The 20508-nt window shown below is 38.5% G+C and overlaps 1 protein-coding gene across 6 annotated transcripts in view; it reads right to left on the bottom strand.

The window, feature by feature from the left end:
• cacna1c (calcium channel, voltage-dependent, L type, alpha 1C subunit) overlaps window positions 1–20508 on the bottom strand; it is a 115436-nt gene that overhangs the window by 70848 nt on the left and 24080 nt on the right. For all 6 annotated transcript variants that reach the window (XM_056237353.1, XM_056237356.1, XM_056237352.1 and 3 more), the window contains exons 2-3: window positions 9179–9521; window positions 6694–6799 (exon numbers count right to left, since the gene is read on the bottom strand). In XM_056237353.1, coding sequence (XP_056093328.1) covers window positions 6694–6799; window positions 9179–9521 — 449 coding nt within the window. The remainder of the gene's footprint in view (window positions 1–6693; window positions 6800–9178; window positions 9522–20508) is intronic.

The raw sequence follows: 20508 nt of genomic DNA, 5'->3' as shown, positions 1-20508 counted from the left end.
ACACATTCATATTGAACATACTTTTTAAATATTCCCCTAGCATGCAATCGTCTACGGTTTTCAAACTTAGCCAGCTATGAACTGCCTTAAAATAAAAAATATAGCAATTGTGTGATCTAAAAATATGGCAAAAAGTATTTTATTTATATACACATGCAAAAGACTTCACAGAACATCTTCAGTAAGCCTGACATCAGCGACAGATCATATGAGGCAGGAACATCTGAAGTTGAGAGTTAATACAGCTGCTTGACTAAAATAAAAAAATAAAAAATTTTGCATTCTACTCGACACCACACATGGTGAGATTAAAATTCAAGTATATTTTGGAGAAACTCCAACACTGTTTTGTTTGTGTGCGTGTTCCTTTTTCCCAGCTTTATCAGCACCACCCCACTTTTAAGTCCAAAATTGACCATAAATGAACATCCTGACTTAGCGTGAGGTACACTAGACACACAGGAACCCAGTGATATATACAACAACCACAGAAGCAAAAGATCAAATGCTTATTATTGAAGTAATTCAGCCCACACACACACACAAGCATAAATCAAGCTTCCTCTCACACATGCTCTGTGCAACATGAAATAAACATCTGTTGCATTTGCCATGTGTGACCCATGCAACAATGCATAAAGTCTACACGTGCACTGTCCCTCTCTGCCCAAGATCAAAGATTATTCCACTTCAAAATCTGTGATGTACAAAAACACATTTTCGAAAATGACTAGTCGTGTGTTATCTGATCGGAACTCCCGGCCCCCTCGGCAGACATTAAACAAATAAACATCACCAGGGATATGTCAAATATAACAACTTTTAAAGTACCACCACTATAAAAGTGGACCACTTTTTGGACAACTTGTCAACCATCCAGTGCATTTTTAATCCAAATATTCTCCATGTTTGCATGAGATGCATTTCAGATCTTCTAAGACTTAGAAAGTCTAAAAAGCTTTGTCATAATCATTTTAAAATGAACACGACAGAGTCAGGCAGAGATTTTATTTGCTCAATATAATTGAATTATACAACAAAACAAAAACAAAAAAGGGATTATGCTGTTCCTCAACACCTTCCCGAAGACAAACACTGACTGCGACTTACACAGTACTGCGTTTGGCCAAACATTTATTTTCCTGTTAAAATGTAACTCGTATTTACATGTAATGCTGTAAAGACTACATATACAAGACTACAAAAAAAAAAATCTGATTTGTTGTGACATCAGGAACGCTTATTTGAACTGAAACACCTCTGATTTGTTTAGTAGAGAAAGCTAGCTTAACTCCACCTCCCTAAACAAACATACACCGGGGACATGCACAGCTTTAAATGCCAGCAAAGATCTCATATGGAGGAGTGAGAATGTAAAACAGAAACCAGAGAAAGCAAAGACAGAAACTAGATGCGCATGGATTTAATCTTGACAACCAAGTGACCTTGCCATGGATCACCAAACAATAAAAGTGCAACAGGTGCTAAAGATGAACAAATAGATGGGACACTGCTCAAATATTACACACACAGAGCCCAGACACCTCTCTATGTCACATTCTTTCATTACGGACGGACGGATGGATGGAATAAAAACAAATAAATAAATCAGACTGACGGACAGAGACAGACAGACAGCTGGATGGATGGATGGATGATGGATAAATAGAAGGATATGATAGATGAATAGATAATAAGATCATAAATAAATCAGTTTACAATCAGAGAATTGGTTTACTTTTTTCTAATCTTCTCTTTTTCTCTCTCTCAGAAAAAAAAGAAAAGATGAGGCAGAAAAGAAAGAGAGAAATAGTTGTGAGCTCTTTAACAATGACCTCATCTAGTGGAGTGGAAATTTCCTGGTAGGCATGGTGACAGCAGTAGCAGAACTGAGAACATTTAGCAAGATGAGAGAGACCGAGAGAAACAGACCCCAACTCACTGACACAGCAGTATCACAGTGAAGATTATCCCCCCCCCTCTCTCTCTCTCTCTCTCTCTCTCTCTCTCTCTCTCTCTCTCTCTCTCTCTCTCTCTCTCTCTCTCCCTCACACACACACACAACAGATGAAAACACAACTTCATACATCTCTGTGGTGTCACAGAGAGCACATTACAGAGATATGCTTGTGTTGTTGTAGCCAGGTTTAAGCTACACTAGGCTGCAGTGCTCAGTGGAGTAGGTAGAGGGCACTGTGGAAAGAGAGCGAGAAGGAGAGAGAGAACAAGAAATGTATGTGGGTCACTCTCTGCACTAGTGATGTTTTTAGCTGTCTTAAAATACTGCACTGTCCCCACAGAGCTCTGACCCTTTCCCACTCACTCCACACACACCCTTAACCACACACACGTTACACCTTGCACACATATCTCTTACACACACACCATGGCAAATCTTTATGGCACAGGCTCACTGTTGCGGGTAAGAGGGTGCACACTGCACATGTGTTGTGTGGGCTGTGTATTGCAGTGAAGAGAGAATGGATCTCTTCTAAATATGATGTTTGTGTAGATGAAATGGGCAGAATGTGAACTGGCCAGTCGCCAGAGTCTCAGCGACAGCCGTTTTCTCACAGTGCTCTAAAAATAAAAACGCCTTTATTTCAGATCTCACCAATCAGACACATCCTGCTCGATACAATCACATTTACACACACACACACACACACATACAGTACATATACTATACACTATACACACAATATAAACATATACCTACTCAACACACATTGTCCCTTCAGTCACGATGTACTATTTTGCCAAGCTTTAAATTTGCAGAATTTACAGCAAAAATATATTTATTTATTTAATAGTGCTGTATTGTATCATATTGTATATTCATTTATTCATATTAGTTCTTTTTATCATTTTTATGTATGCAGATTTTATGACTTCATTTGAATATGCTACTGCACTATAAAAAGTGATCAGCTGACTTAACTTAAAATAGGGACGAAACCCATTGCCTTTAAATTATAAGGTAAATAAACTTCATGCATAATTGAAAAAAAAGTCAAGTTTACATAACGTCATTTTTTCAATTTACGAATGAGGTTATTTACTTGATTTTAAGGCAATGGGTTTGCTTACTTTTTTTAAGTTAAGTCAACTGATCACTTTTTGTTCATTTTGTATGCGTTCATATAAAATGTAACTAATAAAAGTATTAAAAAAGCTTATGAAAATGATTAATCAAATATCCACAAACTCACATTCAACACACCCACATATACTCATCACGAGGTTTGGATGATTGACTAGTCGTTATGTATATTTGTTTATTGAATGTAATGAGATTTTATAGATTTCTTACAGATATTTTTTTAGCCATGATGCTTTAACTAGCATAGCACGCAGTTAGTCACAATAAAACGAAATGCTGTATTTTTCTGCTTTAAAGTAACACCACTACAGGCATACAATACACATTAAGACAAATGTCTTTTGCCATTGTGTCACATCTCACACTGTTTTATAGCGTCCCACTATGAGTGTTGCATTTTTAAGGCGGCATGTCAAGTTAAAAATAGTCCAGCTTGAGACTCTTGCATTCTGTTCCATTCTGTTGCACTTCATCTAGCTGTGTTTGCACACAAGAATATAAACGCTTACATAAACGCTCCTCAAGGAATATGTCCAAACGGGGTCAGGTAAGCCCAAACCCAATTATACAGGTTTTCTTAAGACCAATTATTTGACTACTTGTTAAAGCAACAAGCCTAATAATGATGCTTCTTGTATGGAGTGCAAGAAGCAGATGTGAAAAGTGTTAAAAGATATCTAGATTGTTAAGCCTAACAAATAACGGTGTGAAGTTCCTTCTTGATTAATGATGTTTTTGACACTTAGCCTCCTTTCATATGTGCTGTCTGGCTGCTGATGAGTTCCTGTCAGTCGCTGCTCCACAGGTGTTGGCATTCCGCTGAGAGAAGTGGTGTGAAAGCGACTCTTGCTAGACAAAGTCAAATGCCACAAAACGCAGCTTGACCAGTAACTTTAAGTCTGAGAAGAATGTGTTAGACCTGCTGATACACATGGGTACTATTCAAATCTGTGAACATTACCAAGAGGAGAGAGTTTTATATCTGGTTGAACGTAAACATACTATCTATGGAAGGGAGCAGCAGATAAGTGGATAGTTAACGAAGAGTTCTTTGTCTCAGAGTAAATGCACCTTCTGCTTTAGAGGTTGGCTGCATTGTTACTGTGTTACCACGGTAGCTGTGCATTTTACCATCACCAAGGATACCATATCCATGACAACCTCTACCCATCAAAAGATTCCATTCATAGCACATAAGAAGATGGCTGTACTGTATGCATCAAATGAAGGAAGCTGTACTTGTGTCACTCTAACCTAACCTGTTGTGAGCAACATTTGGCTACTGGAAGTAAAAATCCAGTTCATTTTCTCCATAGCGAAATAATTTTTTAATGAATATTTAGAGGTTTAAATGACAGACCTACCAACTCTGAGCCAAGAAGTCAATGCGTACATGTTTGATTGCTGAATTCCTATAAAAACTACATTACCCATAATAGTGAGGAGGAGAGCGAGCTTTACCAATGAGAGAAGTCACTGTAACCATGAAAATGATAACCTGGTTAAAACCCACTCGGATTAAGCACTGCAAATTATGTAATCAATTCAGTAAAAGCCCACTCTCATGAAGCATTGTAAATGACGTAATGGGTATCCTTACACTTTCCAACAACTTACATTTTTTAAATATTCAAAACTTATATAGCTAACTATATATTATTTGTATGTGCTTTAATATTTTAAAATAAACTTCAAATGTATTGTATTGTATACTTAAATAAAGGGCACTTAAAATTATTTATATGGGGAATAACAATATTTCATATCACAATATATACAAAATACAATACAAAAATGCAAAATGTGTCGTGACAATCTGTATTGTGTATAGGCCTAGTTCACCCAAAATAAAAAATTACTGTGTGAAAAAAAAATCAAGTTTACAGAGTTTTAGTGTCAGTACTACATTAAACTACTATTTATAATGTTGAATATAATGTGAATGGAGGTATATTTGTGGGTCCTGATGAATGTCTAGTTACCAGTAAAAAATGGCCTACATTATTTTAAATATATCTAGTCAGTGACAAGTCAGTGCAAGCATATTTGTCTAAAATAATTCTCTTTTTTCAGCTTCAGAATCAGAATCATGAATATTTTTTTGGGATTCTGGTGTCACCATTTTCCTGTGCATTGGGTTACCAGCACCAACTCCAAGCCTATTCATTTCCAACCCCAATGTAGGCTAATACTAAATTAAGCATTTTAATAAACAGTACATTTTTTTTGTTAACCTTTTACCATATGTCTTGGAGTAGTGAAATAATATTGTTTCGTGAGTTCAGTATCGTGATCTGTATCGAATCGTGACATGAGGGTATCGTTACACCACTATTTTATTTATATAGTACAGTTATTTCTCAGATAGGTAATTCTCAAATGCTTCATGGGGTGCAGTTCATTGCCTCATAAAATACATTTTAAATTAACCAAGGCTGCTGCAAATGTAAGCGCAATCACTGCTTGGCCATGAGCAGCATACCCTTAAAAGTGTGGATACATGCTTTCATTCATTTACAGGTTTCCATTATGCATTTTCCCGGTGAGGAACACAATGTAGCTTCAGATCTCAAAGCTGATGGGTGGATGGATTAGTGTTACTCGGGCTACGGCATGAAGCTCTGAGAGGTCTGACGACTCTTTCCACAGCCAAACATCCAGATTAACCACAAACTCATCGTTCTGCATTCATCCAAGCTGAATGTACTGTACATTGAGCATTGAAGCACACAGGCTGTTCTCAGGCTTACAGAGCTCCACTCTCTCTATTCTAGTTTCAGCAATATGCACTTCAAGATCTTCAAAATTCAGTATAAGTTCTAAAATGCATGTAGCTTTGATGTAACGTAAGATGTAACTTTCCCCAACACTGATCACGACTATAATTACAGCCATTACCGTATCATCACTGCCATCTAACCACTTCCATCATCACATTACCACAATATAATATACTATCACATACTATCATCAATATCGTGACTGTCACAACCATTATTATTGCCACCTCCACCGTCACATCACCACCACCATAACCATTGTCATCCTCACCAGTCACCACTACCATCAGCATTGTCAATCACCATCACAACCAACACTATCCTCATTGCTACTATCATTGGCATAATCATCATCACCACCATCAATCATCATTACCATCACAACCATTTTCATTTCTCACCACTAACACCATCATCGCATATGCGAAATCACCACTATCATCAACATTACCATCATCACATTATTATAACCACAATCATCCCCACCACCATTACCATTATCAATTAGTCACAACCAGTATTATCTTCACCATTACATCACTGTCACAACCATCCTAAATACTACCATCATTGCCATAATCAGCAATATTATCACCATTATCACATAATATTAATCACTATCACCACCTCATATAACCATCAAAATCATCATCACCATCACAACCAACATACTCATCCACACTACAATTGGCATATATATCAGTACTACCATCAGGAGCAGCACAAACATTATAATTATAAACATGATAATAATGAGCTGCGTCATTGTCATTACTATCAAATCATCATCATTTTTGACATTGTGCTTACCAGGTTTGAGTTGGTTGCGTTGGAATCATCCTCAGGGAAAGGGATGTAGACAGCTAAGGCCACACAGTTTGCAAAAATAGTCATCAAAATTATGATTTCAAACGGTCTGAGGAGTCAATGTTAAAGGAAATGGCATCAGAGCTGGTGCATACACAAAGCAAAAGGAGAATACACACAGATACAGTACAGTGCATGTTAACTCTTAACATTGCACACAATAGTGTCTAAGGGTCCAGATCCACTATTGTCTTTTTTTCTCCATCCAAATCTTTTTCTTCTCTTTGCCATTAATAGCACGGCTGAGCTCGTCAAAAACCTGGCCTTCATCAAGACAACGATCTTCACCACCCCCCAACCCCCAACCCTTTTCCTCCCTCTCTCTCTTTTCACTGGCCAAATTGTTTGTTTGGCTTTCAGTTCTGCTGGAAATGCAATCAAACTGTGTCATCATTTGTTACAGGAATGGATTTCTCCGAGATGGGTGTTGAGTCGCATGGCACGTGTCCTGAGGAGAAACAGATGTGTTCTTGTTTTTCTGGATGTTTCTCTTGTATCTGCTGTCTGGGCCTTGAGTTATGGCTCTCTGTGGTTAGTTCAGAATTACAGAGCCATAGACCCTGTAACCCGTTTAGATAAACATGCTTGTAGATCAGTAGTTCAGGTCCCTAAGGGAGTAAAAACAGACCATTGTAGGCAGGCCCAAACTGAATTTTATCTTTAAAGCTCTTACAATGTAATAAATAACACTTCTATATATGAAAGCTGCTTGATGGTGGATTCAGTATGAATGTGCATGACCGAATGCGTGTTTGTAGGAGGGGTCAATATCCGTGTGCATTTGTGTTTGAATGTGGGAGGGGTGAATATATTTGTGTGTGTGTGTGTGTGTGTACGCGTGGACCTGTTCAGCTTGTTGAGAGGAGCTGTTGGCATGGCAGTCTCCCAGTCTCTGGAGATGCAGATCCAGTCAAGTGTGTGCAAGACTGAAGACAAATATGGATGGGACCGGCAAAAGATTAACTTTTATAAAATATCCCACAGAAACTAATGAGGGAAAATATTTCACTGTCTCCGCAGTTCAGCCGTTCCCTCATGCCGGTTTGTGAATTTATGAGGAAATCTTTGATGATGTGATCAGTTCTTGGCTGAAACTGTGAATGGGAGCTGGATCTCCTTTTCCTGATGAATGAAGCATTTTACTCAACCAATCAATCCTCATTAACATATTTTCCTAGTTGGGGGCCTATCGCTGTCTCTTGTGGGCAGAAATGATTACACAAAACTGTAAGAGAGAGGGGGAAAAAGAGAAAGGAAGAGAAGAAAGGGGAAAAGGACAGGGGAACACGCTGTCCTACAGTCTCCAGTAAAAGGGCAGTTGAGGGGAGAATTTAAATGACTCAAAGCTAATCTTGATTTAACCCTTTTTGTAATCTAAAGAGACCTATAAACCATTACACAAAAACACTATAAAAGCGAACCACAACAAATTGCATTTACACCCATAAGGTGTAATAAAGTGGCTATAACGCATCTGTAATACTAACAAGCAGATAATACAGCAATTAATAATAACTGCATACAGTGTATTCAAATGCACCTCTGTGAATTAATGTGAAAATGCATTTATGACTGAGATCAAATTCTGAGCCATTTTTCCTGAAGAGTTTATGAGCAGTGTGTATTTGTAACACTGATAAAATGACACTCAAAAAAAACGACAGTATCCTCTGCTACCTGCTGAAGCAATCATCATAAACCCAATGTCAATGTGAGGCTTTTTTGGATGTAGCTCAGGGAGGAAAGTGTCTGCCAAGAATGCAAATGTATAAATTAAAGATAAAACAGAACCTTCATAAGTATTGGCTGCTCTCTAATGTGACATCAGTTTGAGCATCAGTTCACCAGCTTGTCATATTCATGTGCGCTCTTTCAAACTAAATATGTGGTCAGATACAGTCCAGATATACATATACACACTACTGTTCAAAGTTTGGGATCAGTACTTTTTTAAATAGAGGAATTAATACTTTAATTCAGAAAAAGGATGCATTAAATTGATCAAAAGTCACAGGAGAGAATGTAACGAAGTCTATTTCAAATAAATGATGTTCATTTGAACTTTCCAGTCATCAAAGAATCCTGAAAACAACTGTATTACAGTTTCCACAAAAACATTAGGCTGCACAACATTGATGATAATAATAAGAAATGTTTCAGCATATCAGACTTATTTAATAAGAATCATGTGACAATGATGACTGGCATAATAATGCTGAAAATTCTGATTTGCCATCACAGGAATTAAGCACAATTTTAAAATAGAAAACAGTTATTATAGATTGCAATCGTATTTTACAATATAACTTTTTACTCTATTTTTGATTAAATAAAGGCACTTCTTTCAAAACATTAAACTTTTTTACCGACCCTAAACCTTTGAACAGTATTATATTATATCAGCAAGTCAGAGTTCAGAAAAGGATACTTCCATTCCACGATATTGATGCACGCCCTGCGGATGGGGTTTTTAAGAGTGAGGCAGAGAAGGGCTCGGGGTGGGCGTGTGGAGGCAGTGCTGGCCTGTTTCTTGGGTTTGGTGTAGTGCTGGCGTTTGCGCTGCGTGGAGCTTATGGTGGAGATCGGGGCTCCGGTGGTGCCCATCAGCTTGGCCTGCCGTGCCGCGTCGATGGCTGCCTGCCAGCTAAGGGGGGCGCCAGGGGTGGGAATGTGTTCAGGTGCAAGACCCAACACCCCACCCCCGCCCCCCACACCCTCGTCCTCATTCAGACTGGGGACCGGAGCCAACGACGGACTGGAATAGTTGGAGCCTGTAGAGGAAGAGAAGGAAACAGTGAATGAGAGAGCATGAGGGGCGATAATAGCAGAAACACACACAAAAAAGGAACTTCTACACAAAACACTAAGTTCTGTGAAGGTTTTGTCATATTCATTTTTATTTTTTTAAATTGGCAACTTTTCTAATGTCTTTTAGGGTAGATTTAAAAAGGTGAAATAATAATAATAATAATGATGATAATACAATATTTTATTTATTTAGCATTGTCCCAGACCCAGATTCATTATAACAAAAAAGCCCACAGCCAGAAGGACAAGCGGTTATTAAAACAGTTTGTGTGCTTGTCACATGCTTGTCCAATCTATGTTATTAACCTTGTGAATATGCAAATAAGACCATCAATCCATCCACAAATGGGTTTACAAACGTACAGCGTGAAATCTCGAAGCTAAGGAACCCAAGATTTAATACCCTTGGTATTTATATTTTATGTCCCCTGGGTAACCAATTTCAGGTGTGAAAAGCCAATGAATCAACAATGTTAATTGTTTTGTGGCATTCCAATTTAATCATACTGGCCAATAGCAACAGAGTATTCATATGATATCACACTAAACAGCACACATGGCAGCCCTGCAGGACTGTGTCTCATCTCCATGCAGTCCAAGAACGTACAATCCAAAGTGTGTGTGTGTGTGTGTGTGTGTGTGTGTGTGTGTGTGTGTGTGTGTGTGTGTGTGTGTGTGTGTGTGTGTGTGTGTGTGTGTGTGTGTGTGTGTGTGTGTGTGTGTGTGTGTGTGTGTGTGTAAAATGAGAGACAGAGTGAGATCTCAGCAGTAAACCACAGAACTGACAATTTCTCCCATCCTGTACACTCCTTTTTCTCTCCTCCTCTCTTTGTGATAAATGGTTCAGCCCACCGAATAGGCCAAAGTCTAGATTAGTTTGAAACATCATATAAGAATGAGGTGAGTTGAACATGCATTACCTAGAAGTAAGTTATTTGTAGGGCTAGAGGTGCAGTCTTTAAATTAGACGTTTTAGATAAGAGAAAGTGCTGGGTTTTGGTCATTATGATTCAGTAAAGTATGTTTGAGAGTAAGAAGAGTACTGAAAGGCTGTTGTCTCTTATCAGACTGTTGAAATACAGGAAGTCAAAGTGGGCTTTTCTCGATGACATGCTGACTCTCCTAAAACGCTGTCTCTAATTACCGTAGTAATGCCATGCTCTGGTTAAAGTACTTTCAAAAGGAAGAATCTCAGTTACTCATTCTAAAGCACCCACATTCAATTCACTCTCTTGAGAGATACTCTCTCTCACACACACTTTCTAATTAGGAAATAAGTTTGTGTCTTAACGTGAGACACACGATCATACATAAAAGCAGAAACAAACAAAAAGAGCTACACACACATATACACTTGTAAACTTGAATTCACCCAAAGGAAAGAGGACGTCAAGAAAAGAAAAGAAAAAAATCACCACATTTCAAATCCCACAATCATACACGGATATCAAATCTGCACCTCACTGAAAACCTTCAAAAGTATGAGCCATCAGCTCTGACAGCCACTAAAGCTCTTCGGTTTGGAATCCATATTGCTGATGGATGGATGAACTGAGATTCAATCACATTCTGCAACTGCATCCCAGACACCAGGGGATCCCCTTTTACGCTGATCTGAGATCAGTATTGGGCTTCTCTCAGAGCTTTTGAATAAAGGGTGACTTTAAAAAAAGATTAACATTGTATTTTAACTAGCAGAATCAAATTAATGAAAACTACAATGGACACACATAAAAGACAAAGTGAACAAATCAATGAGCAATATAAGCAAGGGAAACAAACTGTAAAAAGTGATTTAACTTTTGAAAAAAACAAAACAAAACAAAAAACAATTAATGGTCTTTATATTTTAGTCATGAACATGACAACGGAATGAATGAATAAAAAAGCCTTTAGCAAATGGCATTTTTATTTACCTATATATTTTCTTACAGTATGAGCTATTTTAAATATGTAAATACATTTATTTATTTAACATTTTGTAATAAGCTATGTAAGTACTGGATGAGCAAAAAACAGACTGAAACATAATCAGGGAGGGGCTAAATGAGATTGGGCAGAGGATACATTTTTTTCTCCAAAATATGGAATATTTGACCATATGTCATCATTTTCACTCCAGCAACTAAGCAAACACACATATCCCTCAGCATGTGTTAATCTAGTGCACTGCATGGATGAGTGCATTTTAACGCCACAGTCGCACACTCTTTCGCATACTGTTTTATGAGTCAGCATCACCATTCATATATTCATCTCACCACACAAAAACACATACACTCGTTCACTTTCTCTCTGAGCAGTACAGTAAGAGCTTTTTCACTGTTGCATTACAGCAGTGGATGTCAGATGATGATTTGACCATTACTGTACGAGAAAACAATCTTTGTCACAACACAAAGATAAATACACCTTTTAATCACACTGTGGCATTGTTTGGAGGTGTTAAGGGAGTGCTATTGGGGTGGGATTAAACTTTACTCTTGTGCATACAGGCGCTGTATTAAACCGTACATAAAGTATCGAATGAAAAGTGTTTCTTTTTCTACATAAAAACGTCTGTGTATTTGACAAATATTGCATCTAATCCACTTCATCTGAGATAAAGTGTGCAAACACTGCAAGCTTCGCTGTGAGAAACTAAATTCGACTTTTTCATCACCTCACAGATCAATTAAATCCAGCCACAGTCGAAGTCAAACACATCTAGTGGGATATTGTTTGGGGGTGTGGTTAAAGCTGTGATATTGTTTTGTATGCTGGGTTCTGCTCAGTTAGCCAGTAAAGGACAATCTGCATGACATAAAATGACTGGGGTATTTAGAGGTGAGAAAATATGAAACTACAGCAGCATAAAGCAGAATGTAAGCAGGGTACCCATTTACATTACTTGTATCTAGTCAGTTCGCTGTCTTTGTCATCTCTTCTACATACCATGGATAGAGTTTTTCTGTAAAGCATAGACACCACGTCTAAGAAATCTGACCCCTTGGCCTCTGCAAGCATCTTAATCTATTCAAAGATCAATAATCATTACAAACATTCATTAATTATCCATATATTATAGAAATTGAGATTAAGATTTTAATAGTGTGGCAGAGGGGGCACAAGTTAAGCCTTAAAACCTAGTACATTACTTGCAGAAAGATCCAAACACAGAAAGAGACACGGGACCCTGTGGACCCAAAACACCGACAGACACAGACACACACACACACGCACGCACACGCACACACGCAACACAGTATTAATAACATCCTGTTTAAAATTCATCTGCAGAGATACAAGGCCAGCATAACCCAGATTCATAGGGAGAAAGTGTCATCTTTCTTTCTGAGGTAAGGTAACAGAACGCAAGAGTGAGAGAGAGAAGAAGTGACAGAGAGAGCGAAAGATCTGTATGTGGTGGCATCAACAGATCTTGTAACGCATCTTGGTGAACTAAGTTTCCTTCATTCAGATGAGACACTTTAAACTCTATTAGGTCAATGGGTTTATTAATATTCGGAAAATTTAAAATAATTTTAATGTATCAGAATATTATGTGTGGAACAAAGCCCTTTAAAGTGAGGTTGAGCTGTGCATCATAAAAGTTTAACTTTGACTTTATGTGTGCCAAGTTAATGTGGCACTGAGTCATTGCTCGATGATGTCACACATGCGGCAGTGAGCTGTAAAGCACGAAATACTCACTGTTCATGACTTAGTAGGGAATTGTGGGAAATGGAGTTGATGATGTTCTGAAGCCATAAAGCTAAAATAAATATACCAGTGAGAAAAGACCCAGCTACTGAGAAGAAAATTAGCCAATGACAGGATAATAAAGATGAGATACACACAGGGCTTTGGCCACCTGATTTTTTGACTCTCTCACACACACACAGATGAAAGACACAGACACAAAGAGTGTTTGCTAAAGAGAGATACAGACAAAACAACAGCAGTGCTTGTGATGCACATTCAAAAACTCTGCCATTGCTGTGTGTGTGTGTGTGGCATGAGAAGAGTAGGCGGGGCACACTGAAGGTGTCATCCATTACCATCTGTTCAATTACATCACTGCTATCAAAGCCAGCCAATCAGATCAAGCAGCTCAGTCACGCTTCACTGGTCCTTCAGCCATAGCACACGCACACACACCAACACATGACCAAAACCTTAACAAAGCAGGACGCCAACACCAACATGTTTACACGCCCCAGGATGTGTTCTCACATAATTAGCCGTCATTCAGCATTAACATATACGTACACACCTGAGGCAACAAACACACAAAATCACACACCTGAGACGTACACACAGATACACCTGAGACATAGACACATACATTCGCACACCTGAGCTCACATTTCTGAAATACTTACACACACTCACATCCTGACCTGAGATATTCACATACACACACCAGAGACAGCAAAACAGTGGTGCACAGCAGCAGCAAAATTATTTAGCCACCGAAAAAAAACTGACATCATCTGTAAAATAAATAAATCATATCATATAAGTCGATAGGATAGGATGGGATGGAATAGAATAATGGTGTAGAGAAAAAAATAAATGGTGGTTCATAAAAATTCAGCCATAAAGTCAACAATAATAGTAACAAACATTAATAAAGTAAATAGGGTCAGTTTTGATTTCAAACTGACTTTAATTTATCCACTAAAATGCTGCTGTCTCATTCATCTTTTTTATCGACAAGCTAGATTAGAAAATAATCTCCACCGACACACTAACATATAGTGAACGCTGTGTCCTAATGCTGCTCCACATTGCATATCAGATATGAAACATGTTCTGATCTGCTTTGATTGTGTTGTGTCGAATAGCCATTCTGCTTTTTGTGTGAACAGACAAATTACTTTCTTAAAATGAGTTGTGCCGTGTCTAGTTAAGTCATGTTGCAAGTAGTCCTCCTGGGGTACTGCTCAAGGCTTTCACTGAAAACTGCAACAATTATAATCTTGTATTGATTTAATTGTTCTATTTCTTACAATGGTTTTACTGGGATGAGGTTAAACAAGGTATTTGCACAACAATGAGTCTGGTTATATAAGCAAACCTATACACTCACCGGCCACTTTATTAGGTACCCCATGCTAGTAACGGGTTGGACCCCCTTTTGCCTTCAGAACTGCCTCAATTCTTCGTGGCATAGATTCAACAAGGTGCTGGAAGCATTCCTCAGGGAGTTTGGTCCATATTGACATGATGGCATCACACAGTTGCCGCAGATTTGTTGGCTGCACATCCATGATGCGAATCTCCCGTTCCACCACATCCCAAAGATGCTCTATTGGGTTGAGATCTGGTGACTGTGAAGGCCATTTTAGTACAGTGAACTCATTGTCATGTTCAAGAAACCAATTTGAAATGATTAGAGCTTTGTGACATGGTGGAAGTAGCCATCAGAGGATGGGTACATGGTGGCCATAAAGGGATGGACATGGTCAGAAACAATGCTCAGGTAGGCCGTGGCATTTAAACGATGCCCAATTGGCACTAAGGGGCCTAAAGTGTGCCAGGAAAACATCCCCCACACCATTACACCACCACCACCAGCCTGCACAGTGGTAACAAGGCATGATGGTTCCATGTTCTCATTCTGTTTACGCCAAATTCTGACTCTAACATCTGAATGTCTCAACAGAAATCGAGACTCATCAGACCAGGCAACATTTTTCCAGTCTTCAACTGTTCAATTTTGGTGAGCTCTTGCAAATTGTAGCCTCTTTTTCCTATTTGTAGTGGAGATGAGTGGTACCCGGTGGAGTCTTCTGCTGTTGTAGCCCATCCGCCTCAAGGTTGTGCGTGTTGTGGCTTCACAAATGCTTTGCTGCATACCTCGGTTGTAACGAGTGGTTATTTCAGTCACTGTTGCCCTTCTATCAGCTCGAACCAGTCTGGCCATTCTCCTCTGACCTCTGGCATCAACAAGGCATTTCCGCCCACAGAACTGCCGCTCACTGGATGTTTTTTCTTTTTCGGACCATTCTCTGTAAACCCTAGAGATGGTTGTGCGTGAAAATCCCAGTAGATTAGCAGTTTCTGAAATACTCAGACCAGCTCTTCTGGCACCAACAATCATGCCACGTTCAAAGTCACTCAAATCAACTTTCTTCCCCATACTGATGCTCGGTTTGAACTGCAGGAGATTGTCTTGACCATGTCTACATGCCTAAATGCACTGAGTTGCCGCCATGTGATTGGCTGCTTAGAAATTAAGTGTTAACGAGCAGTTGGACAGGTGTACCTAATAAAGTGGCCGGTGAGTGTATAATCTCTTTCTCTTTCTTTCTTGGGATTATGTTTTTTATTCTTTCAATCCGTTCCTGATGTCCTAAAACAAGACTGCTCACAAACATTTAGACTACAGGACCAGGAGATAAGGTCACAGTCCAGTTATTTTAAGAAACAGACAACAGTCACTATGGAGTTCAAAGCATGTCTGTTTAATATTGGTCATCAACACAGACACACATGGGTGGGTGCCAGAGAGTGAGGGATTCCAGAGAGATGGCAGCGATCATAGCTTACTTAGACTTAAACACATCTACCATGAAATTTAACCACACGTTCATAGAGAGAAGTAACCTACACAATGAGAGTCCTTTTTATTGTTATTTTGCTACGACAAAAAAGACAAACTTATTATGCTTCTCGTACTTGTGTGTTTGGTTTTGAAGTAGTGCTAAAAGTGTGTTGCTATGAATTTCTTGAGTTACAACAATAGTGTTATTCAATGTCTAATTTAAACCAATGGTATTTTTTTTTTGCACAGTTTTATCAGATAGTACATCAGATGAAATTCAGAAGTCTGATTGTAAAAGTTAAAACACACCTCACATCAACAAGTGACAATTTAAGCTATCTACAGAGTGCACATGACTGTGGGACGAATAAAAAAAAAAACATGTATAAAATATGAATCACTGGAACATTTAAACAACATTTACGTTTCAGTAACTAACTGCCATTGTACTGCCATACTGACTAATAGTAGTGAGAATGCATATAGTGCATTGATAAAACAAATACTGTCATTGTCATTCTGTGTTTTGTTTAAAACGTATTTACGATAGATGGCCTGTAGCTAAAAAACACACAAAAAAATGAAAAGCAGAAGTGCCTTTAAAAACATTCCCTGAATTGACAGCATCATTTTCACACTTTTTGAATTTATTCATGGTCATCGCTTACACCAAAAAGGGTCAGACTATTGTTCTTTCTTACAATGTAAATAATTCATTCTTTTGTAATTCTTTAAAAAGTTACCAGCCAACTGGCCAGGAACTCGCAAATTTACTCGCCGAAGCCATTTTTTACTTGTATTTGGCGAGTGTTAATTTTAGAACATATCTTTTTTGTTTATTTGATGCCCCATGGCTTAACAGGACTTTAAATTAACAACTGCTTTCACAATAAAAAAAGACCCAAAAACTGGAATGGAAACTGGAAAATTGGCACTTGATCCTGAACTGAACTTGATTCCAACCCAAACCACAAATCTGCATTTGCAGACGTCTGAACGACTGCCTCATATATATTGGACACATATACATATGCCGTCATGAGGCCTTTCATACACTGAGTAAAATGTTCCATCGTGATGCAGTTTGGCCTGTTTAAATCCAACCAAAGTGCAGCTGGTTTTAATGGAATTCGATGCTTCTAGAAGGAAAGTCAAGACATGAATGAGAGTCCTGGAATTCTGTATTGGAATTTGGCCCGGAGTGTGCAGAGGGATTCGGTAATCTCCGTTACGAAAAGAGCCTCGCAGCACAAACCTCGCAGGTCCAGATTAACGCTGCGTTTAACCCGGAGCATTAATGCTGATCTGAACAACCGCGTTTCTCTCCTAAATCCTCACACACACATTCAGACCGACTTTATCTCATCTTCATTTCTCTCATTCTGTCTGTGCTTTCTCCCTCTTTCTCTTAATTTATGCCTGTGTGTATAACAGCTAAATATGAACTCTCTTTAATAATGTATAACTTACTGAATTATACATAACTCATCAGACCATCTCTTCTGCTCTCTCTCTCTCTTCCCTCCTCTCCATCCGCCATTGCCAATATCATCTCTTCCTCTCTATCTGTTCTGTCCAACTCATTCACCCTGTCTCTTCCTGTCTTTCTCTAAACACCTTTCCCCTCTTCTGTGACGTGATGTGAAGGGTATGTGGCAATCCTTCAATTCAATTTTCAAAAGCAATTTATGTTTGGGTAAATTCACACACCTTTTGTTGCTCTTAAATACTATGCAGGCGAAACTGTTACATTCTTGTTTAGTAATGAAAGAATGTGACCATGACAATGTGACAAGCTAAAATTTTCAGGAGTTATAACTAAAGTTAGAATTTTGGTTGATATGTGCTAAACAGGAAAAAAAAAATCAAGAAAAAAGAGGAAAGTAGCACAGGACAAAAAATTTGAAACATTAACTGACCCCGCAACTACACTATCAGAAAAAAAAGTGCCTTTTGGGGTACAACAGCTTGTCGTTGGGGCAGTACCCTTAAAAGGTACAAAGTTGCCCTTTATCTTAAAAAGTGCATATTACTGCATCTTATAATATGTACCCATAAGGTAACCATTTAGGGGTACTGCTGTAGAAGCTGTTGTACTCTAGAATTGTTGCAATTTTTTTCTGAGAGGGTACCTAAATGCAGTTTACAATGACATACTTAAAGACACAATACAGCACATCACATACATATCAGTCACTATTTGCTTGACACATCGAACTTCCAATAGTTTACTATTTCCTGGTCCAACTCTCTGCTGTGTTGACTAATAAGGCACTAGTCTTTTCATCATGCCGTAGTGATGTGTCCTTTGTGGTTTGAATAGGTCTGAATAAAAAAAAAAAAATGTGATTGTCATTCTACTGCATTCCTTGCAATGGGAAAGAGAAAAGAAAAAAGGCTGCAGTTCATAAGGTAAGTTATAATTCCTTTGACCCTCAATGGTGTCGCACTGCAGAAGGAAGTGATTGTGAAAAGTTGCACAGGTTCCACCATTGTTGTTTGTTTTTGGGATCTAACGGAGCATTTGGACATGCAAAAAACTATTACATCACGTGCGGCACTTTAAAAACAGATGGTTACAGGTATTACAAGTTACAGAAGAGAATTGACTTCGGTTACCCAATGTTACAGACACTATTGAATCATGCTCTCGTCCACTGTAGTATGAACAGGACAAATTGGAGACTCACACCTGTATGTAAAACAGTTGTCAATCTCAAACACTATGTGAATGCAGCATCCAATTTCCTGTACTTTAATATAAAGGGATAGTTCACCCAAAAATTTAAATTCAGTCATCATTTACTCACTCTCAAGTTGTTCCAAACCTGTATGAATTAATTTATTTATTAATTTATTTATTCACATCCAGGTTTTAACAACACAGAAAAATGATGTCACTGGATTCACTAAAAGACATATATATATATATATATATATATATATTTTTTACTTATAATAACAGAACATTATCACCTGTTGGTGCGGACGCTAATAGAGTTATCTTTATAGTTCTCATTCTTGGCGTGAACAGGCCTTTATACTTGACAAGAGCTGCCATAGCTCACAGCTCCACCAACTTTTTAAATATGCTGGTACTGCAAGGAAGTATGCATATTTGACCACCTGTAACAGGACTGTAACAGGAACTGGGTTGAGCTGACCTAAACTCTTTTCAGTTCTGAGATGTTATTAGCCAGTTTAACAGTCATCATTACACACAGGCGCTCACGGCAGCACTCAGGAGGGCTAAAATAGGGAGAGAAGCAGAAAAAAAGACAGAAGATGTAATTGGGTTCACGTCTTTTCTTCAGGAGTGCATGAGTAGCTCTAATCTTCCTCCACTGCCCTAAACCAAGATTAGACAGACTCCTGAGACCACCACCTTCTCTCTTTTCATCTCTCGCTCTCTCACTTCATTCCAGCGCTCTGTTCTTCACCCATTCTGAAATAATTAACTGCTATAAGTGAAATTAATTACGTTAATTAGAACAGCAGAGTTATTTTGGGGTCCAAGAAGACGAAGAGGAAGGTTTGGGACCGCACTGACCCTTCTGCACACCTGTGTGTGTGTGTGTTAGAAGGGAATGGTGAAAAGTCACATGAGAAAGGGTGGGCTGGTGGGAAAATTCCTAGCCATTTCTGATCATAAAAACGAAGGAATCAATCAAGCCTTTGCGAGGAAACTACGGCTGTCATTCCTCTGATATAACCCTAACCCTCGGAAATGGTTCTTCCAGGATTTATTTCACGGAAAGGGTCAGATAGTTCTTTGAAAAACTACTTAGGGGAAGGTTCAACTATAAAATAAAAACTGACTGCCAGACTCACAGAGACGCCGTCATTGACATCTGTTACGCACACAAACCGCAGACAGGCAGAGAGTCAAAAGCAACAGCGCAACAGAGAAGAAGGAAAAAAAACAAGCGCAAGCTTGATAATTCGTCATCTCTGCCAGTCCTGAAATTACTTCTCTATTGACCCTGAAGAGTCTTACCTCATTCCTTTGAGCTAGAACATTAGATGAAAAGCCTAAGGGCTGCTTATGGGTACAATGACAGGAAAAGCAAAGCAAACTTAGGTCAGGCTACAGCCCAGAGTCCTGTTTGTTTGAGGATCTGGATTCTTCATCAGAGCAGAGACATCCATTACAGCTCAAATTCACTTCACACGTGCTGCTGTTTTAAATGCCAATATGAAATGTATAGGGAAATGTAAAGAAAGCCTTAAACAGCATTTACAAGACTGTTACCAACTGTAATGTTATCTATATCTGAAAGAAAAAAATATTTAACATAAAATAATTAGAGGTTAACAAAAACTTAAATGGAAATTCACCCTTTCATCTCTTTTCTAAATGCATCTTAATGATCTTATTATGAACAATTCATCCATGCATAGGTTTACATTTCAATTAA

The sequence above is a fragment of the Rhinichthys klamathensis genome, unplaced genomic scaffold, assembly GCF_029890125.1.
Source record: "Rhinichthys klamathensis goyatoka isolate OS25496 unplaced genomic scaffold, OSU_Roscu_1.1 h1tg000485l_1, whole genome shotgun sequence".
Classification (NCBI taxonomy): Eukaryota; Metazoa; Chordata; class Actinopteri; order Cypriniformes; family Leuciscidae; genus Rhinichthys; species Rhinichthys klamathensis.
Note: the sequence above shows the minus strand (reverse complement) of the source record. Positions and strands in the feature narration are given on the sequence as shown.